We start from the raw sequence: 26,702 nt of genomic DNA, 5'->3' as shown, positions 1-26,702 counted from the left end.
GTACATTTTACCTTTGTATCCTCTCTCATTCTACGGGTAAGCAAACCTGAAAAAAATGGCTTTCCAATTATACTGGTCGACAAAGATTCTGCTTCCTGAATACATTTGGCTGTATCTCATGGATTTTGGGCTGCTGATCATGAAAATCTCTATGAAATTTCTCTGTCACACACCATTTTTAAAAATCGCCTATATTTTGTTATTTCAATTCATAAACTGATTATGGAAGGTATTTTTGTTGGTTCAAAAATCAAATAGGTTATAAGTTACTGGCAATTCAAAGAACTTTGAGTGGGACTGGAGAAAATCACAGGGAAGGCATTCAAGGATGTTGTTGAATGTTTTCTTGGCAACTATAGAGCACCAAACTACATGCAGCTGGTTGACACCATGCTTCAAGCATACAAAACCATGAACATGTTACTAGAGCGTCATTTACAGCATTCCTATTTAGAGTTCTTCTCTACAAATCTTGGCGCTGCCAGTGACGGGCACGGTGAAAGGTTTCACCAGGACATTATGGTCATGGAGAAACGGTGTCAGGGCAACTGGAATACATCAATGCTGGCTGATTATTGTTGGACACTTAAGCGAGAAGCCTCAGAAAATCATCAACAAAATATTTTTAGCTTAGTTGAACTATTGCAAAGTGTCAGCACTGTTATGCAATGTGTTTATTTTCTTGTTTCTCCAAATTCCTAAGTGATACAAGTAGTCTGAAATTAGATTTGTGTTCCGCTACAAGCCGTCTATCATAAACAAAAGCATTTCCTGAGGATGCAACACTTCTGAAAAAAATTGTTGTCCAGTGTTATCAATCAAGAAGTTTCTTATTTAAAACAATGGGTTGTAATCAAAGGTTTGCATTGTTGCACAATTTATGCTGCGCAGAATGTTAACAATGTCTTTTTCTTCCTTTCCCTTTTAGGGAGCACCGGAGGGGTCAGCAGCTTGGCCCGCACCCACCCGCATCCCCATGTCAAAAGGTATGAAAGCAGGAAAGCCTGTAGTGGCAGCCATGGGAGCAGGAGGTGTGACAAAGTATGAATCTCGTGCTGAGAGCCAGTCAATGAGAATTGAACTGAAGAAATGTCCAGCCAGCAGTTCAGCCCCTCAGGCTGGGGGGAAGGGCTGAACGTGGAGGCCCTGGGGGTAGGTGGAGGTCTTACTGCAACCATGGAGATCACCCCTCATTGGTAGACTCACCCCACAACCCCACACACACCACATACTAACTTTTTCATCTGTTCCTAGCTTGCCTAACAACATACTAACTTTGTGTTTAGTGGTCATGAAAACTACCATTACAATAACACTGACACTGAGGTGTAACAGAGAAGAAAGGGATGCTTTATAATACTGGAGACAAATTCCCAAATTAACCAAGACCACTCTCACTGCATTTTCTGCATGACCTTCAATGCAAAGATTTGCTTAGATTCTGCAATATTAAAAATAGAAGTTCAGAGGGATCTCAAGGCATTTAAAATTGTAATGGTTTGTCCAAAGATTCTTAATTCCTTTACACTCTCTACAATTTGGAGTGGTGGGAGGACTTGTTAACTGACCTACAGGCTGACAGGTCACGTAGTGCAAATCCATTCCATGACCATCACCATCTTTAACTGGGTGCAGGAAAGTTTATGGCAATCCTACAACCCATTACATCAGAGGGATGTCCGCCCATACAAATTACAACAGGAGATAGAAAAGCCATGTAAAGAAGGCAATGTTACAATGGTAATGGGGCATTTCGATGTGCAGGTAGACTGGGTAAAAATCTGCTTGACGCTGGATCCCAAGAGAAGGAATTCATAGAATGCCTACGAGATGCATTTTTAGAGTAGCTTGTGGTTGAGCCCACTAAGGAAAAGGCAATTCTGGTTTGGGTGTTGTGTAATGAACTAGATTTGATTCAAGAGCTTAAGGTAAAGGAACACTAAGGAGGCAGTGATTATAATATGATATAATTCACCCTGCAGTTTGAGAAGGAGAGGTTAAAATCAGATATATTGCCAGCACAGTTGAGGGGAAGAAGCTGTTCCTGAATCACTGTGTGTGTGTCTTCCGGCTTCTATAACTCCTTCCTGATGCTAGCAATGAGAAGAGGGCATGTTCTGGGTGATGGGGCCGTTAATGATGGATGCCATCTTTTTGAGGCATCGCTCCTTGAAGATGCCCTGGATACTGTGGAGCTAGTGCCGATGATGGAGCTGACAAAGTTTCCAACTCCCTGCAGCTTACTTCGATCCTGTGTAACTTCGACCCCAATACCAGACGGTGACGCAACCAGTTAGAATGCTCTCCATTGTAATCTGCAGAAATTTCCGAGTATCTTTAGTGACATACCAAGTCTCCTTAAACGCCTAATGAAGTATAGCCGCTGTCGTGCCTACTTTGTAACTGCATTGATATGTTGGGTTCAGGATAGATCCTTAGCGATATTGACACCCAGGAACTTGAAATTGCTCATCCTTTCCTTTTCTGATCCCTTGATGAGGACTGGTGTGTGTTTCCTCATTTTACCCTTTTTGAAGTCTACAGCCAGCACTTTGGTCTCACTGATGTTGAGTACAAGGTTGTCGCTGCAACACCACTCACCTAGTTGGTCTATCTCACTTCTGCACGCCCTCTCGCCACCATCTGAAACTCTGCCAACAATAGTCAGCAAATTTGTCTCTTACAGAGTTTGGTAAGAGGTTTTAAACCTGATGAATTGGGCTGTGCTCAGGACCAAATCCTACAGGGAGAGTGTACGCAGAACTAGCAGTCATTACACTCTGCCCATGAACAGAGCGAATGCCTGCTTATAAACTGGCACTGGCCCAGCTCTTTTCTGAAACCTATCTTCTTTTTAATATCTTGGCAAAGTGTTTTCCACACAGACTTACTGTAAAACACTTTAAGTTGTTTTTATGTCAGTTTATGTAAGTCCACAAATGCAGAATAGAATTAACTGAGTTTGACAAAAATAACAGAACTTCTGAATTTCCTCACTGATCCATGAAGTATCATTCTCACCACCCAGTTATGCATAACTACTTTTGAATTATGGTTTTAAACAGCTTGACAGGATATGCCTTTGAATGACAATTATGAAAAGACTTTGTGAAGTTACTTCTTCCTCCATCTCTCACTGCTACTATGCACCATTTACTGTGCAAGCACCAATCCAGCACACTCTCTCCATGGTGATCCTGAAATTTGTGCCTGCTGTGGATGAGAAGTTGGCTCAGTCCTGACCTCCTGTTGCATAACACAATTGGGAATTTACTGTGCGATAACAAGTGATCACACACCAAGAGGGTCTCCGGATGTTGCCTGGATAGCTAATGAATGATTAATTTGAAGTCTGTGCAGTCAAGTTATCCACCAAAGACAGTGCTGTATCTGAGCTACAGACACTGCCAATCTGATCTGAATCACTTAACTCTTCCAGTATTTGTGATTTCTGCTGCAGTTTAACAGCCTATCAGTTTCTAAACTACAACAAGCCACATTGATTTATCTAATACCATATCTAATGACTGGGCAGAGTTTGTGTGTAGGTTGTGAACAGATTTTGTAGACTAAGCTTCTAGATTTTGGATGCCAGCAGCATGTTTGCCCCGGCTGAGGACTCTGGAAACTAAGTCACTGTCTTAAGATAATGGGTAAATCAGTCAAGACTGAAATGAGGATTGTACTTCAACCACAGGTGGTAAATCTTCAGATTTCTCTGCCTGGGAGGACTGTGGAGATTCAATCATTGAATTCATTCAAATCAGAGATCAATAGATTTCTGGACGTTAAGAGGATTTGGGGTTATAAGATGCTGCAGGAGCAGAGGTAGAAGATGAGCCATAATCTTGATGAATGGTTAGCAGGATCAAAAGGCCAGATGGCATATTCCTCCTCCTACAGTCTGAAAAACCAGCTGTAAGATATACGGGATGTTTCATTACATCCCTGGATATGGATGTACGCAAACTGTTTGTGTCACATACATAATATAGAGTAAGTAACCTTCTCACCAGAGCTTGTACACCAACTTAACTCTGTAGCTAGCTCTGCTAACAGCTGTGTGACTCAGCAGTGAGAAGGTCACCTTTCATAAGCAACAAGTGTCTAGGGTCAGAATGATTTGGAGATCGTCGGGTACTGCCCATGCAGTTATCAGTAACCCAGAAATGACAAAAAGGTATATTTACCAAATTTACAGTTACAGAAATAAGAAAAGCTAAATGAAGAAGACCATTACAGTTAAACCAGTCCAATGTGCACTTAAACGTTGGAGCTCTTTTCCAGAGTAGCCAGGAGTATCATTTTACTCATGTGTGGGAACCCATGGTCTGCATGAAAACACAGCCCATAGTCTGAATTTCCCTCAAAGACCACCTCGAGTGAACTGGCTCTCTTGGCCCTTCCTCCTTGGAGCCACTCATTTGTACAAAGCACTTCTGGCAAAGGGGACTCTCCTTCCAATTGCCTTCTGCGGCATCTTCCCTTCTGTCTTGCCCCGCAGCTCCCGCCAAAAAGGACTCCAAACCAGACCACAGTCCTTCAGAAACTTCTTCCCGCCCAGCTCCCTAGAACCTTCTCTACATCCCACAATCCTGATTGGCTGACACAACAATCCTAAGTTGGATAATGTGGCTCCTTATCTTTAGCTGAATGCAAAATACTCTTACCAGCAGGACACACTGCTTTTACAGAAAACTTGCTAAAATAAAATACCTCACAGAGTAGCAGTAGAAATTTTAACCAGGGCATTACATATATAACTTATAAAGTTAAGGATGCCAGCATATAAACTGTAAGAAGGTGTTGTGAATTGAAATAAAATATAATTAAAAGAAAATAATTAAAATTAAAAATTTTAAAAATTCAAAGGACTTGTGAGTGGAAACCAAATCTAAGTCGTGTGCTGTTCTGTGAAATGGAACTTTAGTGCTGTGGAGGTTTACGAGATTTTTTTTAAAAATGTTTCCAATGAAGTTTCAGATGGGGTGGCGTCTCAGGGGGACTGAGTTAGAAATTCTCCATTTAATAAATCTGAAAGGCCAAAGTTAAAGATTAATGGAGATGGCCCTCAGGTTTTGTTTCTTTTTAACACATTGCTCCAAGTGCGGTGGTCTTAATTTCTCTTCAGAGACTATAGCAATCAGACTGGAAGAACTTTATAGTTTATGCAGTTTTACTGTGATTTATTGGCTCTGTGTTTTTTTTTCCCTGCTGCCTCACATGGAGATGTGCTGTAGCTCTGGTGAAGCCTTTCAAACAGACTGGTAATTAAAGAACAAAAGTTAGCCATGGCCAACTCTCTTGCCTGGGTTAGCAGGAGGTAAGTCACCAAGTAGTTTACTGACTTCCACCATGGGTCCCAGCTGCAATTTCTATGAGATCATCAGTGATGTGTTTCTGGTCCAGGTGGCAGCTTTAGAGAGGAAGTGATGTACTTCAGGAGCTCTTGGTTTCTCTTTGTTCCAGTGCGTCCAAGTTTTTAGCAGGGATGAAATGTGTTATTGTTCTGTGAAAATGTACATTAGAACATTCTCAGTCCCAGGTAATTGAACATTTCAACTCTGAAAAGTACTGGGGTAGTAGAGTGAGGTTGTATCTATAATTGGTTTGGGAGCAGGCAGGGTTGGGTTAGTGACATCTTGGGGACCTGCCATCTTTAGCATCTGACCCAAGTGTATCAGAAAGGCTGTGGAAAGGTGAGGTCTGTAATTCCACTGAGAACAAAATGAACTTGAGTTGGAGAGCTACATTTTGGACCCCATATCTAATTAAGGATGTGCTAGGATTGGAGAAGGTCCAGAGGAGGTTTACAAGAATGATCCTGGGGAGGAGAGATTAAATTATGAGGAGTGTTTGATGGTCCTAGGTCAATACTCACTGGAGTTTAGAAGAATGAAGGGGGGAACCCTACTGAATATTAAAGAACAGCATAGATGGAGTGGCCATGGAGATGGTGTTTCTAATAGTGGGAGAGTCTAAGACTAGAGGGCACATCCTCAGAATAAAGGACGTCCTACTAGAACAGTGATGCTGAGGAGTTTCTTTAGCTGGGGGTAGTGTATCTGTAGAACTCATTGTGTCAGGTGGCTTTGGAGGGCAAGTCATCGGGGTATATAAAAAGTGGAGGTTGATAGATTCCTGATTAATCAGGGTGGCAAAGGTTATAAGAAGAAGGCAGGAGAATGGGGTTGAGAGGGAAAATAATTCAGCCATGATTGAGCGGCAGAGTAGACTCAGTGGGCCAAATGGCCTAATTTTGCTCCTGTGTCTTATAACTTCCATTACTCTCTAAAATGTTCCAGTAAAAGCAAAGAGAGAGAGCATTGGCACTGGATGAAGGCTGGAAGGTTTGGAACCTAGACTTTCAGTTTAAAGTACAGGATCTCAGACCTGCTTTCTTGGCCTGCTGTTATCTAGTTAGCATAGTCGGGAGAAACTTTGATAGAAGTTGAGCTAAGTTATCGCCTTCAGTTTCCTTTCCAAATTTTGGAGTTGGAGATTTGCAGCTCTTCAAGGTCACATTTACCATTGGCGCTACTTGCAGATGCTGTGACACAGTGGGAGTTAGGAGGAAGACCATAACCACCTTCAGCCGTTTGCAGAGATTTGCTCAGCACAAATTCTGGAGTGTACAGCCAGTGCCGCATGAACACTTTCTGCGGGTTTTCAACTGCACAAAGTTACAAACTGAACAAATTTTCAGCTGTAGATGGAGACTTTGCAATGCTGCTGTCACCACCTGCTCTTATAGACATGATACTTCAGTGGTTGGTGCAGCTGAGTTCCTGATCAATGGTGACACCAAGAATGCTGTTGGTAAGAAATTTTGCAAAGGTAATACCATTGCGTATAGGTTGCCAGTTATAGCCCATCTCTAATCATAATGCAATCTTGCTACATGCAGGTTGTTAGGGCGTATTCTCATAGCAAATACAAATTTTAACAGCAGCCAGTCTTCAGACCTGAATGTGGAGTGTATTTTGAATTTGAAATGCAGCTCTGAACAATGGTCTTCCATGTGACCACAGAGGCCCACATATGCAAGAATGTGGTCCAGAGTTGGTGAGAATTAACATTCATTTTGGGTGTCTGGAGTGTGGGTGTGAAGACGGAGGTGTCTGAAAATTAGAGTAATTCATAGGAAACATTGTAGATACATTGTAACTATAGAATTGCCCTTTGATCATTTGCATATAAAATGTCATTTAGTATTGGCTGAGGCAGGCCTGTTCTTCCAAGAACATTTCCAATGCTGAACAAAACGCTTCCACATCCACTACCTTCAGTGCCTTCTGGTGACTTTGTTCACAGTTATGACACAGGTGTGGGCTGCTTTCTGTCCTCAGCAGCCACAAATTGATTTTAATATCTTGTGATCAGTAAACATTCTGATGGAAAAATAACCAAAGTTCCTGAAAAAGCAGCTGAATTGGAGACCAGCACACACTGAGATCATCTAACAAACAAGTAATATGGAGACCACTCTTTATGTTGGTTCCCTCTTGCATTGTGGGCTTTGCTGACAATGTTACTGTTTATTTCTCAATCTCAGCTGTACTTGTAGATTTAGAGGAGCTGAGATGAGCTTACAGAGAGATCCTGGATAAGGCACAGGCATAGAAGGGTCTCGGCCCAAAATGTCAACTGTTTATTTCTCTCCATTGATGCTGCTTGCCCTGATGAGCTCCTGTTGCATTTTGTATATGTTACTCTGGATTTCCAGCATCCGCAGAATCTCTGGTGTTAGTAGAATCTGGGGAGTTCCATATTTCAACCCAGTAATTAAAAAAGAATAGAATTTAAAGTCTGCTTCGATATGAGCTGGAAATGGAAGTGGAGTGAATAGGTCCAAGTGATCAAGGTTTACATCAAATCAGCTTTTCAGGATTAATAGCAACCTATTTGTTTGTTTGTTTATTTATTTAATGAGTTAGAACGCAGAATAGGCCCTTCCGGCCCTTCGAACTGCACCGCCCAGTACCAACAGCTTTAGGGACCACCTATAGCTTTTGGTACCACATTGAAATAAACTAGAGCAAAAGAATTTTAACAAAGACGAAGATCTTGCCCTAAGTGAGAACTGGAGTTCGATTGTAAACAAGGTGGGAGAGCAGAAACCTGATTGGATGAGGACTAACCGATCAGGAAGGACGGATGATGGGGATATAAATACCACTGGACTAGACAGGCATTATCCCTACTGAAGAAGGCAAAGTTTGTCATTGGAATATTGGTTAAAATCAATTCCTGTATCTGGCTGGAAGCCTGAGAAGAGTTTATTCGTCATACACACCGGAGAGCACTAGGTCCTTTTTCCCTGGATTTAATCCTAGCCTAATCACAAGACAATTTACAATGACCAATTAACCTACCAACTGGCACGTCTTTGAACTGGAGCAGCCAAAGGAAACCCAGGTGGGCGTGAAAGTACAAACTCCTTACAGGCAGCAGTGGGAAATGAACCCAGGTTGCTAGTACTGTAAAGCTTTATGCTAAGCACTGCAGTACTGGGGTGCCCATGCTTCCAGCTACTGCCCTCTGTGTATGTGTAAGCTGATTCAAGTGATTAAAGTTAACTATGCACCCATAGTCCCAAAACAAATGTGCCACAGACACTAATTTTGTGGCCTTATGTAGAAGGAGAGGAAAGTTTAAGAGCAATTGAAGGAGGGGGGTGGTGGTAATAAAATTAATAAAAAGACAAGCAGTGTTATGTCATGTGAGGATTCAAGGGATTCTGTGTTCACGGCTGTGAACAGATTCTGGGAAAGATGTAATGGTGCTGAAATCATCTAAGGGAAGTTGTGGAAGTTGAGGGACTCGTTTTGTAGAATACCAATGTTTTAAAGGAGAATGTAGAAAGCACTGGATTGGAGAATTGCCCGGAGAATCAATGGGAACAATGCTTGGTGAGGTTATGGGCTGGAAAACCAGTCGGCTCTAACAAGTATGCTGGGAATCGAGAGGATGGGGAGTGAGAATGGGCTATTTTAAAACAGGTGGCGTAGAGAGCCTGGGGGAGCCCCTCACAGAACACTGTTGCTATTTTGAACATAATTTCTATCATCCAATCATGAGCCATTAGAAAATAGTAAAATTACAGAATCAGTTCAGATCGTTTCATAATACCACAAGAATTTTTCAGATGACTGTAGTGGGAAGGGCAGAAGGGAACCATTCCTTGTTACTCTGTTCAGAGAGAGAGAAAGGAAAAGCCAAGATTAGAAATGAAATGAAATGGAATTTTCAGTTTCTTTTGGACCCACCTTTTCTTCATTCTCTATTTTTTGCATACTTAATTTATTCTCTCCTACCTTTTATTTTCTGTGCTTATTTTTTAATTTTTCCTCCCTTTTACATCGTCTCCTTGCTTTCCTCCCTCCACTTACATCAAGACCAGCTCTGTGGAAGGTCACCAGCTAGAAAGACTAACACCATTCTTTTATCTCTTTTCATGTTGGCTGCCGGGTTGGTTATTTGGACCATTTTTGGTGTTCATTCTGAATTTCCAGCATCCTTGCCAGATATTGCCTTCCCTGTACAGTACCACTTTGACCTTTCTCAGTTGATGGAACAAATGCGCCACCTAGTGGAATGGAAAAGCAAAGCACTCTCAGCAGCAGGAGTAGTTGGGCAGTTGCCATCACAACTTTACACCTGGAATTCATATTTACTTGCTGAGAGACAGGCTCATAAGAATATAATAACAAGGGCTGAACATGTATATATCTGCACATCTATAAGCGGATTGTTTGTTTTGCCACTATATTGCCTACAATAAACATTGTGATATTTTTTGACTTACCTGCAGTACCACAGATTTTTCTATCCTGTGAGTGCAATTCTACATTGGGTTCCCAAAATGAATAAAAACCTTCTCCCTTTTCTTTGCATATGAACTGTGTAGTTTGCTTAGAGTGTCTGCCTGCACTGTACTTTCTCTGTAACTGTAACACTATATTCTGCATTTTGTTTGTCTTTTTACTACCTCAATGTACTTATGCATGGAATGGTGTGCAAACATAAGCTTATCACTGTATCTAGGAACTTGACACAATAATAACCTAATTCCAATTGAGGCTACAAAAGGCCAAAGTTCAATACTGCAATTGATCAGCAAAGATTTCTGCTAATTCCTTCAAATTCTTTGCATCTGCTGGCTTTAATTACCTGCACAAAGCTAATGTTTATTTTTGGTGGCATGGTTGTGGCATTGCTAACAACAGCAGGTCCCTCCCCGGTGAGTTTAATGTGTTCTATACATGCTTTGACCAGGAGGGAAATGAAATGACACCAGCTCCCCTGAGAGCTTCCGATGAACCTTTCCCCACAGTCAATGCTGCAAGGAAGAGGCCTGGCCCAGATGAAGTACCCAGCCCTGTACCGTGCGAATCAGATGTGGCGGGTACTTGCAGTCATTATTAACCTCTCCCTACTTCAATCTAAGGTTTCCAGCTGCTTTAAGAACACCACTATCATCCTGCTGCCAAAGAAAAATACTATAACGTGCCTTAATGTTGATCACTCCATGGCTCTGACACCCACCATCGTGAAGTGCTTCAAGGCGCAGAACTTGACACAAATTAGATCCAGCCTCCCAGACAAACATAACCTACTGAAATTCACCTGTTGAAGAAACAAGTCCACACCCTGGCCCCATCTCTGCAGCATCAATATAATAATTCAAAACAAATTCATCCCCAAAATCCTAGTCCTAGGATGATGCATTTCCCACGGCAAATGGATTCTTGACTTCCTGACCAGTAGACTGCACTTGGTAAGGACGGACATCAATACCTCCACCACAATTATCCACAACATTGGTGCATCCTCCGCCCCCTAATCTACTCCCTGCACATTCACAACATGGCCACATTGTGCTCTAACTTCATCTACAAGGTTGCAGTTGACACAACTGTTATAGACCAGTATTCACAAATATCAGTGAGAAGGAGCACAGGAAGGAGAAGGACATCGGTGTGACATGGTGGCAAGGCAACAGCCTTTTCCTCAATGTCAACTAAAGAGCTTGTCATTGACTTCAGGAAGCAGGGTGGAGTACATGCCCCTGCGTGTTTCAAATGGTGCTGAGATAGAGACTCTTTACAGCCTCCAATTCCTAGGTGTAAATATCAACAATGGCCTGTCTTGGTCCAACCACATGTTAACAGAATCCACTAGCAGCTCTGCTTCCTCAGAAAGCTAAGGAAATTCAACAATGGCCATTCTACTTACACCTCCTTCCTTTTTATTGGCTCAAATAAAACTCACTCCTGATGAGACTTGCAGTTTTCAAATGACTCAGTGACTATTGATGAATTAATAATTATTGACAATAGACATCTGCAAGTTAATTTTTCAGGTAAAAGGCAACTAAAAATAACTTTACATAACGCTGATCAAGGGTAGTTTAGTTGTTCCCTCATGCCTATTTCACCATTCAGTGAGACTGTAGATGAACTACAACCTAATTCCACTAACCCAACATTTATTGGCAGATTTTTGCCAAAAAAAAGTACAATCTCAGATTTAAAACTAACAATTAATCTGGTGTCAATTGCTATTTACAGTACTGTACCAAATTCTACCATCCTCTGTGCACACAGTCATTGTTCTAACTTTTACACAGATTAAACTAATTCTAGGCTATTCTGAAGCCAACTTTAAAAATTTCAGCAGTTATACCTCAGATCCTTTTTAATGGAAATACAGTATATGTAATCAAATGATATGCCATAACAGAACCTGTTTTATTTTAATAAGATTAGCATTATATGATCAATATAATCGGTAATAATATTAATTGGTGTTTGTAAATAATAGATTAATATTCTGACTTGAGCATTGTTTACTGTTTAAGTGAATTGTGCTTTTTGTTTCGCATTATGAGGGCCTGCTGTGCATGGTCAGTTTCGGTATTTATACATTATTGTTCATGTACGTAGTATCCTGTTGGACAACGAAGAAGACCGCATTATTCCTAAAGTGCCACCTCGTTCTATTTCCACACTTATTCCTCTGTCCTTTTGCAGAGAGCATCATCATTCACCAAGTGCGGATAACATCGGCATGATGGCTAGTGGAAGCGTCCCGCTGCTGCCTGTAATCATATAGCACTGTGTTACTGCTGGCTGATCGAAACACTGCCCCAGGCTGCAACCTCCAAGGTTTTTATATGCTACTGATCACATTGGAAGACACTGTAATCATTATCTGTATTTTTTTAAGAAATTGTATTTTAGATAACCTTTAAAGAAACAATCCATCATTGCTCCCATGAAAATATGAAGAGCAATTGATGCACTGTACCAGGATACAGCTCAACTAGCTATCCACCAGAGGAGAAGTGTATTTAAACAGAATCAAAATGTCCTTTTGCATTTGTACACAGAAAATGATGGCATGGTTTGAAATGACCATCGTGCATTAACCAATGCTCTCTTTTAACTGTGATAGGTTAGTCTCCCTTTTAAACACAATGTGCAGGAATAAATGGAATTTCTGTAATTCTGACCCACCCTAATTCAGCAGCCATGTGATGTTCCCTACAGATCAATTATTACCTTTCACGGCATCCTTTGCCAAATGATATGAATAACTTTGGTTTTCTAATGGCACTGCAGCACCTTTATGTACAAAAGCATACTTCCACCTGCCCTGAAATTCTGCAAGTCCTTCTGAATTTTAAATACTGTATGGCAACAATCCAGTTATATCTTATGCCAGAAGTACACCTTCTTGATTGTGTGAGTACTCTGTAGCTGGGTGAATGGTCAGATTGACTGGTTAACACTGTGTTGCTGAGTTTACTTTTTGTAAAGTTATGCTGTAGAATAATATACAGCTGTCTTGAGATGTGATTTTTAAATTGGCTCTATAATGGATAAAACATGCCCTTCAACATCCAAGCCATGGTGGTGCTTTATCCTGAGGGATCGTTTTTAAATATGTTATCAACCCTTTCACTGTGGTATTAAAAACCTGCAGTAAACTATGTCTGACTGCAAGTGCAATTACACATTTTAAACAATTAAAGTCTGTATATTTAATTGAGCACTTTAGTCTTTCTTCATGATTGTAGTTGGTGTTTGAATATCCTTTGGTCTGAGCAATAATAGTTACAATGGGTTTGGATGTGTTCTCCCTCTCCTTTTTTATTGTCCCACTTGTCACTGCCAAAAAGAAACAAGAACATTTATAAATGTTTTGTTTTCCAGCAGATACATAGGCTTCAATATGAAAATGTAACAGAAATATAACTCGATAGGATTTGGTAAATAGGCTGGTAAAAGCACAATTCATGAAACTGATCATTTGTTTGGGACACGGAGTCCAAATTTAATGTCAACTTGCAGCAGTTCAATTAAAATCAATATTCATTTAAACAAGTTTAGTGTCTGCCTTGTCCAGGTGCCCTATGTTATTTATGAAGCAGAATTCTTCATAATTTATATTGCAGACTGCCTATTAGTGACATGTAAAGGATCAGTTTAATTTGTGATTAGAGACACGAGATTGCAAATACTGGAATCTGGAACATATTTCACCAATCTAATCTCAACCATTGTATTGCAAAAGATTGTGCAATGTACTGAATAGTTTGAAATATTTGAACAATGAGGCCGTAACTATGCAAACATTATAATCATTAGGGCTCCCAGTGATCTCCAGCAGAACCTCATGAACAAATAATAAGATGTTTGCAGGGTCTTCACTTACCACTTGTTACCTGCCTTTGAACGGGAATGTTCCTGAAAACTGTATGATTGAGACATTTTTTCCAAGCACTGACTAGAAAGCTAAAGGAAACAAAATCTCTGGGGAGTTTCTTCAAGGTTTGATGAAGGATTTTCAATTAGCCCCGTACTTTCGCAATACTCATGGCAAAGCAATTTGTTCACTCGTCATGGACAGAGGAACCCAAAAAAGATTACAATGTAGACAACACAATTGTAATAGTTTGCACATGATTCTCAAGGATATTTTATTGCAACTATTTTGCTTCCATTCATTGATATTTTGTATTTTTTTCTTGAATGAATAATCAGTTCTGAAAGGGAGTTGGCTCCATGGTGTAATTGTGACTCTCAATCACAACCAACACTTGTCAGTCAGATTTAGCAAAAGGTAGTTTGTCAATTCCTACTTTAGCAACCCATCCACACAACCTTTAAGGTCTCTCTTGCCAGCTGAATGAATTTCTGTTGCCTTCCTTGAAGGTTTCCCAACTTCCCCAAAGAACAATAATGTTTAAAGGCAAAGTGAAATAAATCTGGAAGGAGGAGACTATGGAAATAAAAGTATGCTGAGTGATAGAAACTGAAATGGAAATTTCTTTAAAAAGGACTGGCAGTATTAAATACCTGATGTAACATGAAACAAGTGGAGATGCAAAACTGGTTGACTGATCAAACTTCGCCCAATTGGGCCTTATGTTTTGACTAGGTTTCATGTGTAGAGCTCATCTGTATCCATGCCATCAGTTTGCCTGAGGAACAGCTATGGATTGATTCTATGATTTGTTTTATCTGCTTCTGCACACAGGCAGGGGAGAAAGTGCTTGAACTGTTATCAAGCACATTAGCATTTAGTATGTTTGTTACAGCGGCATTAACTTCAGTCACGAAAGAAGCTCTTTTAAAAGTGAATGCACCCTGTCTACCTGCTGGCATGACTGGCATTTTTTGACATTTGTTGTTCCCATAATTCGATGAACAGTTAATACCCATCAAATGAGAAACTACCAAGGTTCAGACGTGCAGAAGACAGATCAGAGCAAGTGACTGCCTTAGTGGAGATAATATGAATGTAGGAAGGTGGTGATTTAAGCAGGGTGATAGAGTTTTAAGTGGAAAAGACAAAAACAAACAAGGGTAGTGTTTTTATTTTATTGACAATGAGCAATTCCTAGAGAGGCTCATGAGTTGGGGAGTGCCTGAGGACTTCAGAAACGGTTTCTGTTACAGTTCTCACAAAGAACACATTCAGCATTACAGCATCATCTGCCCTTTATAGTGAAAGCTTTAGTTCTGGAGTATTTTGGAGATTAAGGGAGTACAAGGAGCTTCTCGTGCCCCCAGTTAAATGTTAAACTCTGTCTCGTTAGGCAATGATGGCATATTGAAATAATCAGGATCCATTGAGTCTTACTGAGAGTGTTTTTTTAAAGAGGTGAAATAAACCTTTTGAATTTGCCTCTCAAAATCCCATGTTAGATTAAGCATTGAGCATTGCTTAATCTAACCTGATTAGTATACCATGTGAGGAAGGTTGTCATAGGAACAAGGGAGATGCACAGGATACTTCCTTAAAAGCAATTCTGTGGTAGTCTTCAAAACATCTATCAATTTTGACAGAAATATACATATAACTTTTAATGGTACTTTATACCATAGTAATTAGTCCTTCAACCAGGTTTTCCAATTTGAATGTAGACTGCATGAAGACAAAGTGCGACTGCTGAGGTGCTGCTCTTTTTTGCATTGAGTAAATCAAATCTGTTCTACCATTGTTTTCTGATTCTAAGCTTGATTCAATGTCCTGGTAACATAATTAATTTGGGTACCTATGATTCAAGGGGCTTGGGATGGACCACACAGGTGAATTTTAACTTATTACATCAAAGCGATGTACTAGCACACAGGTTTGAGGCTTCCAGAGAGAGACAATAGGCAATAGACAATAGACAATAGGTGCAGGAGAAGGCCATTCGGCCCTTCGAGCCAGCACCGCCATTCACTGTGATCATGGCTGATCATCCACAATCAGTATCCAGTTCCTGCCTTATCCCCATAACCTTTGATTCCACTATCTTTAAGAGCTCTATCCATCTCTTTTTTGAAAGCATCCAGAGACTTGGCCTCCACAGCCTTCTGAGGCAGTGCATTCCATATATCCACCACTCTCTGGGTGAAAAAGTTTTTCTTCAACTCCGTTCTAAATGGCCTACCCCTAATTCTTAATAGAGGTAATAGAGGAAGTTGATAACTTTATTAGGTATCTCCTGCACCACTGTGTGTATGTTCAGAGTCTTTTGCTGCAGTAGCCCATCTACTTCAAGGTTTGATGTGTTGTGCATTCAGAGATGCCCTTCTGTGAACCACTGTTTTAACATGTGGTTATTTGAGCCATTGTGGCCTTCTTGTCAGCTTGGACCAATCTGGCCATTACCCTCTGACCACTCTCAGTAATAAAGCATTTTCACCATCAGAACTGCCGCTCACTGGATGTCTTTTTTTTTGCACCATTCTCTGTAAACTCTGTTGTGCATGAAAATTCCAGGAGATCAGCAGTTTCTGAAATACTCAAACCACCCCATCTGGCACCAACAATCATTCCACAGTCTAAGTCACTTAGATCACAATTCTTCCCGATCCTGGTGTTTGGTCTAAAAAAAACACTGAACCTCCTGATCATGTCTATATGCTTTCATGCGTTGAGATCCTGCCACGTGATTGGCTGATTAAATATTTACATTAAGGAACAGGTGTACCTAATAAAGTGGTCACTGTGGGTAGACTGGTTAAAAGAACAAACAGTGGTAAATGGATTTAATGGAGATTTCAAAGTTGCCTTGCAGTTAGCTTTTACAAAACCAGCCATTATATTGCCACTTCAGAATGCAAATTCAAGTGCCTAGCTGGATTGCTAAAGGTGTGGCATGTGTAGCGGGTAGAGTTGTCAAACACAGCATGTGTGGTAAATAAAGCAGGGTAGAAATTCACTCCGTCATGTGCTAAAGTCACCTAATAATGCTTGAAAATTCACTTCAGAAGCAGAATTTAGTTTCCGTACCTTGCGTATAAAAGGAAGGGTAATTTCTATCCTTCATTTTTTTTTTACAATGAACATTTATACTTTAACTCTGAAAACTGTTTTGATACTGGTTAGAAACTAAAAATGGAACTGAGCGGTGGTAGGAGCATTAAAGGAAATGTTGAAAAATGAGTCGGGACAAAAGGTTTAATCAGAATTTTGAAGAAGCTGAGATAGAGAAGGGTAAGGGCAATGTTTGGAGTGGGGGGTGTCCAAGACAAGTATTGGCCTTGGCATTGAAAATATGGAAGTTAAAAAAGCTAAAATTATCAGGTCAAAGTTTAAAGATCCAGAGGTAAGTAACAGAGGGATTTGATAATGTGATAAAAGTACTAATATTCACTGCAGTTGAGATAAAGGCCCTATGAAGATGACATAGAATGTAAGGGAGGTGAGTTCAGTTTAAGAGATATAGACAGAGTTAGCAGGAAGGTGGTAAATGCAGTTTTTATGGAGGTTAGGTGCGGGTACGGGGAAATGCTGTGTTGGAAAGCAAAGCAGATAAGGCAGCTCATTGATGTGTCAGTTATGTACATGACCTTCCCCACAGCAGTTATTCCCACTCAGCATGATCTCAAGATAGTGTGTGTTACAGAAGAGGCCTTGCACACCAAACACTGCAATTAGGCCTCATGTCTGTGAACTTCTGCCGCTGCAAAGAGAGGAACTGGTGAAGGGAGTCAGTAAAGGACAAAGTGAGACAGAGAGGAGGATGACAGAGAGCATTATACCCCAGTGCTGGGGAGCAATCATTTAGGAACGGATTGGGAAGTTTCTTTGGAATGCGGTATAGGGGGTGTAGGACCACAGTAACATTAGCCGGCGGGATCACAAATACAAATGTACGATTAGGCCCCGAGTCAAGAGGAAGTGCAATTATTGCAGATACCGTCTGAAACCAACAATATTAAATTATCTAAGAAAGTATATTATCAGGCATTCTAACTGATTTACACAGTAAATAGTCTAAAAAAATTTAAATCTATCGTGATCCATTGGAATTGAAAGTCTGTGTCTGTAAAATTATTTGATGTATAATTGTGGATTAGATTCAAAATTACTTTAAGGCTAAATGAAACTGTTCACTACCATAATTTCTCTCAAGGATGAATCAAATAGGATATTTCGCTTCAGAAAGAAAGCAATATGCAGGCTCAGTGGGTGTCCATGAGACCCATTCCCAAACAAATGCCAATCACAGTAACCACCTGGGGCTTGTGGCTGGTAGAGAGAGAGGTGAATGGTTTGTGTTTCTGTTGTCTCACTTTCCTCAAATGATGGCAGGGCCAACAGCATGGGACAGAACCATCTCACGTACTCATCTAGCACTGCACAGGGGGCAGCAAAAATATAACTGATGGGATATACAATTTACTGTTGTATTTTAATGAGTATTAAATGTTTCTTTCATCTACATATTTCAATCTGATTTTAATGTTTGGGGAACAAAACTGACAAAAAAAAACCTGGGAAATTTGCTTAACATAAACTAATTTCAAAATGCTGCATAATAAGAGATGGTGGTGGCAGGGAGAATGTAATCTGCGTAAGTGTGAAGTGTGGCTCTTTGGGAGGACTAATGTGGGTGGGCCACACACAGTCAGTGGTGGAATTGAAGAACCGGACTTGGAACACAGCTTACGGGATACTTGCCTTCATTAGCCAGACCTAGAATGTAAGAACAGTTGGTTACGGTACAATCTTTATAAAATATTGGTTAGGCTACATCTGGAGTAATGTGCACAGTCATGATCACCACATTATTGGAAGGATGGGATTGCACTGAAGGGGCTACAAAGGAGTTTGTCAGGATGTTGTCTAGGACGGAGTGTTTCAGATTTAAGAGACTTGGTGTGTTCTCTCTTAAGTTGGAGCGGTCTGATTTGAGGTGTACAAAATTATAGGAAAATCCATGGACATGAAACATTTTTCCCATAAGAGAGGAGTCAAAAACTAATGGGTTAGGTTTAAACCAAGGGAAAGGTAGTTTAGAGGGAATCTGAGGAAGAATTTTTTCAAGCAGAAGTTGATGGTAATTTGGAACACAATGTCTACAGGGGAGGTGGAAACAAGTAACCTCTCACCACATTTTAAAAAAACATCTGGATGAGCATTTGATTTCTCAAGGCATTGTAAGCTACAGACCAGACCATGTGCTGTTCAAGGGAGTTATCGTAAATAGGTAACTGGTAGTCGGCATAGAGAGGCTGTGCTGAAGGACCTGTTTTTGAGCTGCAGAAGTCTGAATACATTCCTATTCATTAAAGGATGTTGGTGGCAGAATTGTAGTTACATGTTTTTTGCAAGTGGGAAATATTGGCATGGCATTATTATTGCCCAGTTGTTCTTTTCCACTCCAAAAAAGCCAGCAATGGGTAGTCTTTGTACACTGGTGAGTACTTTGTGATAGTGGTCACATAGGAAACACTGTTAACTTTAACTGTGTTTCAGACAAACTCGACGTTATCAAACTTGAAACTAATGTGTTCTCCCAAGGACAACCTGTGAGAAGTCAGGTCTGAGACAAAGCCCAGACTGGTGTGAAATGGCCTATGAATTAATGATCAAGAGCTGGGACACAGGGTAGTCCATATAGTGTATTTTTTTGTGTGCATGGATACGATGAGCTGAGTGATTGCCTTCTGCGCCATAAATTTCCAAGATTTCTATCCAGCTTGTTTGGTTTTAATTCTTCTCAAAATCAAATGATCTGCTAATTGGTTTCCTCAATTTTACCAGCAGTGACTAAAATGGTTCATTTTCTCTGTTGTCACTTTCAATAAGTTTACTGACTTAGATCAGAAAGTTGAATGCTTGATGTTGCAAGATGTGACTAAAATAAGAATTACTGGCCGAGCATCATTGCCAAAGGATCACAAGTTATTGATTTACCACAAGTCCTGCAATTTTACATTGTTAGTGCCAGCTTTTATTTTCTCTCCTAAATTGCTTTACTTCTACTTGATGGGGTAATTGGGTTGCACTAGTCAACAAATAATTTTGAAATATTGTAAAATCCAGTGAAGAAGTCACTGCCCAATATCCCCACATACCCTGTAATTTTTAAGAGAACACCTATGGATTTAAAATATATTTAGCTTTTCCCCTATAACCTTAAAATCATAATTTCCAACAAAGTTTATCATGTATAATCAGGAAAAAACAGCCATCATCTAGATGAGCTTTTTAAAAAAAATGTCTAAGTTGCATCAGTATAGATGTTCCACTTGCCTCCTATCGCCCATCCCCAAAAAACTGCTTCTTTTAACCCTTTCCATAAGTTCACAGAATGTAGACTTCTACACTGGATTTTGCAGTAATTCATTTCTGATGAAAAAGAAACAAAATGTTTTGTATACCTTGAGAACCCATGAAGGGAATGGTCAATGTACTTGTACTGATGTGTATAGATATTTTCTTATGTATTTACTATATTGAATAAAACATTTCATTTAAATCCAAAATATTCTAAGGAGATTTTATAAAAACCATTTGACAAGTCCACTACTAAGCAACTAACAACTTTTGAATAAATGCCTATCCTTCCCAATATATGTTTTGGAAATTTGATGTAATGTAATAGACAATACCCACACCAAGGAGCAATTGATGTCACAAGGCAAACTACTATTACAAATTGCCCTTGTAAATTCAAGTTTTGAAATGTCTTCAGGTCAATATGCTTTCAATATATATTCACCAAGAAAGATGTACTGAGTGATGTGGAACCAGACTCTTTCAATACAATAGCAGCCATTGGAGGAACAATCTATCAGGGAAAAGATAGATGACTTGCAGAATGCTCTTGAATAAATGCATCTTTAAAAAAAAAACTCCATTCTGATGGATCAACAAAGGACATTTTCTCATTTTCCAACCAGTATCAACAAAATGCTGTATAACTAGATATTCTGTTAGAAGCCTAATTGTTACATATGCCCAGAGCAAGAACTACTATGATTTCTTAGTAGTTAGCTTGTTAAATGGTGTACTGAATCAAATTAGTAATGGTACATGTGGGAGCGACGAACCCAGATGAAAGTCATACATACTTGAAAACCTGTGCCCAGAAGAGAGTGCCTCCCACACATTAGAGGCCCAACTGATTGGCCACATGCGTACTCGCCACATTCTCGCAATCGATTTGATACGGTACACTAACCACGGGGAAACGCTGTATGCACACCTCCACATTACTGGCTGATTTGATGACCACTTTGCTGGTCTTTCTCTGATGTTTTGAGGTGTTTATCATAGCTTGTCTTTTGTCTATGCCACACATACATGGGGCAGAGTTCACAGCAACACAACCTGACCTGACCTACTTCCAGTTTTTTGGTTTTTGTCAACAAACTTCATTTTCTGCAGAAGACTATGCAATTACATTGGAGACAGGGCTGACTTTTCATATACCCTCCCGAGGAGGTGGCATGCTATGGGAAGTGATATCCTGGATCCAGATTGTTGGGGAAGGTTGGTGAAGGACATGACCCTTCCAGATATTTAGTGTAAGATCCTTCCTTTCCTGTGCATAGCTGATAAAAACAACAATGGCTTGCACCTTAGGCTCCACAATCAATGACCTAAGTCAAGGTTATCTTGGCTCTTGATAGGAGGCAATAAAGATGGAACAACTTCCTACTGTTTCTCCAGTAACCTGAGTGAGGGTAATTGAAAAGAGGCTTGGTGCAATGGCACTGTCTTGCCTGGTCCCAGTCTAGCCTTGGATTGGCTCTGCATGTATTTTCCCCTGGCATTATCACCATATTATTGGACACAGACAAAAAATCAATCAATGAAACCATGAAGCAATACTTTTTATCAGACAGGTCTCACCAGCACACTTTTCCATTTATGAGTGGCAATAATCACAAGTACTCTGCAGTCTGTTCTGCAAACTGAATAATCCTGAAAGCACAAACTAGATGCTGATTATGAACCATATAACCATATAATAATTACAGCACAGAAACAGGCCATCTCAGCTCTTCTAGTCCGTGTCAAATGTTTATTCTCACCTAGTCCCACCGACCTGCACTCAGCCCATAACCCTCCATTGCTTTCCTGTCCATATAGCCATCCAATTTAACTTTAAATGACAATATCGAACCTGCCTCAACCACTTCTGTTGGAAGCTCATTCCGCACAGCTACCACTCTCTGAGTAAAGAAGTTCCCCCTCATGTTACCCCTAAACTTTTGCCCTTTAACTCTCAACTGAAGTCCTCTTGTTTGAATCTCCCCTGCTCTCAATGGAAAAAGCCTATCCACGTCAACTCTATCTATCCCCCTCATAATTTTAAATACCTCTATCAAGTCCCCCCTCAACCTTCTACGCTCCAAAGAATAAAGACTTAACTTGTTCAACCTTTCTCTGTAACTTAGGTGATAAAACCCAGGTAACGTTCTTGTAAATCTTCTCTGTACTCTCTCTATTTTGTTGACATCTTTCCTATAATTCGGTGACCAAAACTGTGCACAATACTCCAAATTTGGCCTCACCAATGCCTTGTACAATTTCAACATTACATCCCAACTCCTATACTCAATGCTCTGATTTATAAAGACCAGCATACCGAAAGCTTTCTTCACCACCCTGTCCACATGAGATTCCACCTTCAGGGAACTATGCACCATTATTCCTAGATCCCTTTATTCTACTGCATTCTTCATTGCCCTACCATTTATCATGTATGTCCTATTTTGATTAGTCCTACCAAAATGTATTGCATTTACATATCTGTCAATCCTTTTGGAGCCAAAGTTGGATTAAGAGTTTTCAAATCTGTAAGAATTGCTCCTGATTCCTAATAAAAAATTGGTTATTACTCAGAGCAAATTTTCAAAACATCTTTATTAAACCAGCATTCTTTTAAATGTTAAAGTAGTAAATATAAATACAAACTTATTATCTAAGCTATGCTACTAGGCAAAATTATTTATCCGTATTAGTTCAGTGGATATACTGTGCAGTAAATATCAAGACTCTTACGATTCTATGCTATTAAATGACTTCACTGGAACATTTGTAGGTGGAGTGTGGTGGGATGGACAATTTAATAAATACTTTCTGAGCTAAGATTGGAGGAAATCAGCACATGAGTAATTAAGTAAAAGCAAATCCGTTTAATAGTGAGGAGACTTTGATGTTAGCATCTCAATGGAATTAATAAACTCCAAGAATTTAATCTTCTAGTTTAATATTAGGCTTCCCTTAGCAAAATGATTCTTTGTATCATCACCCCTAAAGCCAAGGAGTGTTCTCCCCGTGACCACATGGCTTGTCCTTCTGGCTCCAGTTTCCTCCCTCATCCCTGTAATGTTCTAACTGGAAGAATAAATGACAGCTGAGTAGGATGATGGGAGGACAGAGAGAGGGGAGCTAATTGGATCTGAAAGAGAATAGGTTACAGAAAAATAAGTGAAAGGGGACTGGTCAGAGCCAGCATCAACAATAATAGAGGACATGGAAGCAAAAGTGATTCTTGGCAATTTAGTCCCTTAAGGCTCCTATCCCATTCATGACTAACCTTTCCATCCACCTCACTTTCTTGCTCTAATTTCATTCCCCCTTCATATCTAAAAAAAATCGTTTAATCTCTTTCTCGAATATACTCAAGGACTGAGACTCACACACCCTTAGGTGAAAACAAATATCTTCTCACTCTGTCCCAAATGAACAAACCCCTATTGTGAGAATGTCACAGAGTTACAGAGCACTACAGCAGAAAAACAGGCCCTTCGGTCCATCTAGTCCATGTTGAACTATTATTCTGCCTAGTCTCATTGACTTGCACTTGGACTTCAAAGTTCCAGGTAAGTTTATTATCAAAGTTCTATATATAGTCTTATATAACCCTGAAATTCCAATCACCATAATAGAATCAATGAAAGACCACACCAACAAGGTGACAAGCAGTGTGTAAAAGCCAACAAATTGTTCAAATGCAAAAAAAAAGAAAAGAAATAAAGAAAAAAACAATAAATAGAGAACAGGAGATGAAGAGTCCTTGAAAGTGAGTCCTTAGGCTGTGGAAACAGTTCAGTGATGGGGCAAGTGAAGTTAAGTGATGTTATCCACTCTGCTTCAAGAGCCAGATGGCAGCAGCAAAAACAGAGTATGACCTGGGTGATGGGGGTCCCCGCTGATGGATGCTACTTTCCTGTGACAACTCTCCATGTAGATGTGCTCAATGATGGCGAGGGTTTCACCCATGATGGACCAGGCCATATCCACTAAGGGCTTAGGTGTTTCGATCTCCCTCCTCCATACTGATTCATCACCACCTTTGATTTGGCCAATGACAGTGGTGTCGGCAGCAAGCATAAATATGGCATTAAATATTGCACAAGAAAAGAAATGAAGGCTTTGCCAAACCAGTTTAATGGTAGTGACAAGAGTGAAGCAAAGACACGCGAGTCCACTAATAGCAGAGATGGCAAATGCTAAAATATCGAACAGCGGGACAGCAGCAGAGAATAGAGGTAAGGGGAGAACTCCCACTGAAGAGAGAAAATGATCATCTGCCAAGTCTTCCTCTACCCCTTCTGCTCACTTCTCCATACTGGCTCTCTCCTCCCTGTTGCTCAGTCCTGAGGGGTCTGGATCCAAAATGTTAACTGTCCGTTTCCCTTCATGTTACTCCCTGATCCACTGAGCTCCTCCGATGCTTTGTGTGTGGCTCTAGAGTTTCTTCAGCAGACTGCTTGTTGCTATCATTTATATATTGTTTGACTGAGTCTCCACGGTTCTCTTGAGTGGAGAATGAAAATCTCACTACTCTCTGGGGGAGAAACTTTTTCTCACCTCTGCCTTCAATGGCCAGTGTTTGTGGCTGTGATCCCTGCTTCTAGATCTCCTGCCTGTGGAAATGTCATAAGAAAATAAGAGCAGGAGTAGGCCAGTCAGCCCTTCAAAACCGTCCCACCATTCAACCCAGGTCTTACCTCCTTCTCCGCACCAATTCCCCAGTTTCAATTCCCTGATCTCACTCTACATTCACCCCCCTCTTTTTCTCCCCTCTCCCCTTTGCCTTCTGAGCCTCTGGTTCTCCCATTTTTTGTCCCCTTCCCGCCCTCGCCCCAGCCCCCTTCTCCCATCTTTGTCCCCTGACCACTCTGGGCCTATGCACCAACTTCACACAGAGGTTCCATCACGACCCCCACACACATCTGTTCCAGCTATCGTTCACCTTTCCCTTCACCTCTAGTGGTTCCCATTCTCACCTTTGCTTATCTGAATTCAACCCTTTCTGCTCCTGTTATCATCTTCACACTCTCCTCACTCCACCTGTCTCCATCTGACTTTTTCCTCTCTCTCTTTCCCTCTCTGTCTGCCTCCAACTATCATTCACGGTTAGTGCATCACTATTACAGCTCGGGCCGTTCTGGAGTTTGGGGCTCAGTTCCAGTGCCGTCTGTAAGGAGACTGTACCCCCTTCCCCGTGGAATGTGTGGCTTTTCCCTGGGTGTTCTGGTTTCCTCCCACAGTCCAAAGATGTATCAAGTAAGTTAATTAGTCATTGTAAATTGTCCCATGATTAGATTAGGGTTAATTAGTTTTGTGGGGTTGCTGAGGCTGCATGAGGGCCTACTCTGCATTATTTTGCTAAATGAGGCTCTCTGTTGGTTGGGCCGATCATGGATGTGACGTCCGAGCTGTCTATGTTGAATACGCAAGCCAGGGCAGTACGATATGAAGAGCCAGGGCAGTACGACACGATATGAAGAGCCAGGGCAGTACGATATGAAGACCCAGGGCAGTACGACACGATATGAAGAGCCAGGGCAGTACGATATGAAGACCCAGGGCAGTACGATACGATATGAAGAGCCAGGGCAGTACGATACGATATGAAGAGCCAGGGCGGTACGATATGATATGAAGAGCTAGGACAGTATGATATGAAGACCCAGGGCAGTACGATACGATATGAAGAGCTAGGACAGTATGATATGAAGACCCAGGGCAGTACGATATGATATGAAGAGCCAGGGCGGTACGATACAATATGAAGACCCAGGGCAGTACGATATGATATGAAGAGCTAGGGCAGTACGATATGAAGAGCCGGGGCAGTACGATATGAACAGCCAGGGCAGTACGATATGAAGAGCCGGGGCAGTACGATATGAAGAGCCAGGGCAGTATGATATGAAGAGCCAGGGCAGTACGATACGATATGAAGAGCTAGGGCAGTACGATATGATATGAAGAGCCAGGGCGGTACGATACAATATGAAGAGCTAGGGCAGTACGATATGAAGACCCAGGGCAGTACGATACGATATGAAGAGCTAGGGCAGTACGATATGAACAGCCAGGGCAGTACGATATGAAGAGCCGGGGCAGTACGATATGAACAGCCAGGGCAGTACGATATGAAGAGCCGGGGCAGTACGATATGAAGAGCCAGGGCAGTATGATATGAAGAGCCAGGGCAGTACGATACGATATGAAGAGCTAGGGCAGTACGATATGATATGAAGAGCCAGGGCGGTACGATACAATATGAAGAGCCAGGGCAGTACGATATGAAGAGCCAGGGCAGTACGATATGAAGAGCCAGGGCAGTACGATACGATATGAAGAGCCAGGGCAGTACGATATGAAGAGCCAGGGCAGTATGATATGAAGAGCCAGGGCAGTACAATACGATATGAAGAGCTAGGGCAGTACGATATGAAGAGCCAGGGCGGTATAAGACAATATGAAGAGCCAGTACGGTACGATATGAAGAGCTAGGGCAGTACGATATGAAGACCCAGGGCAGTACGATACGATATGAAGAGCTAGGGCAGTACGATATGAAGACCCAGGGCAGTACGATACGATATGAAGAGCCAGGGCGGTACGATATGATATGAAGAGCCAGGGCGGTACGA

The 26,702-nt window shown here is 41.0% G+C and overlaps 1 protein-coding gene across 5 annotated transcripts in view; it reads left to right on the top strand.

Moving 5' to 3' along the window:
- The window catches only part of LOC140201569 (filamin-A-interacting protein 1-like), a 359,890-nt gene extending 339,614 nt beyond the window's left edge, over positions 1 to 20,276 (top strand). For 4 of the 5 annotated variants that reach the window (XM_072265860.1, XM_072265859.1, XM_072265862.1 and 1 more), the window contains 2 exons: positions 929 to 1,152; positions 12,036 to 20,276. In XM_072265860.1, the coding sequence (XP_072121961.1) occupies positions 929 to 1,135 (207 nt within the window). In that variant the 3' untranslated portion in view covers positions 1,136 to 1,152; positions 12,036 to 20,276. The remainder of the gene's footprint in view (positions 1 to 928; positions 1,153 to 12,035) is intronic. The other variant, XM_072265861.1, reaches the window with a different exon arrangement.
- Positions 20,277 to 26,702: the final 6,426 nt, after the last annotated feature.

Source organism: Mobula birostris, chromosome 8 (genome assembly GCF_030028105.1).
Source record: "Mobula birostris isolate sMobBir1 chromosome 8, sMobBir1.hap1, whole genome shotgun sequence".
Taxonomy (NCBI): domain Eukaryota; kingdom Metazoa; phylum Chordata; class Chondrichthyes; order Myliobatiformes; family Myliobatidae; genus Mobula; species Mobula birostris.
This window is presented reverse-complemented; position numbering and strand designations above follow the sequence as displayed.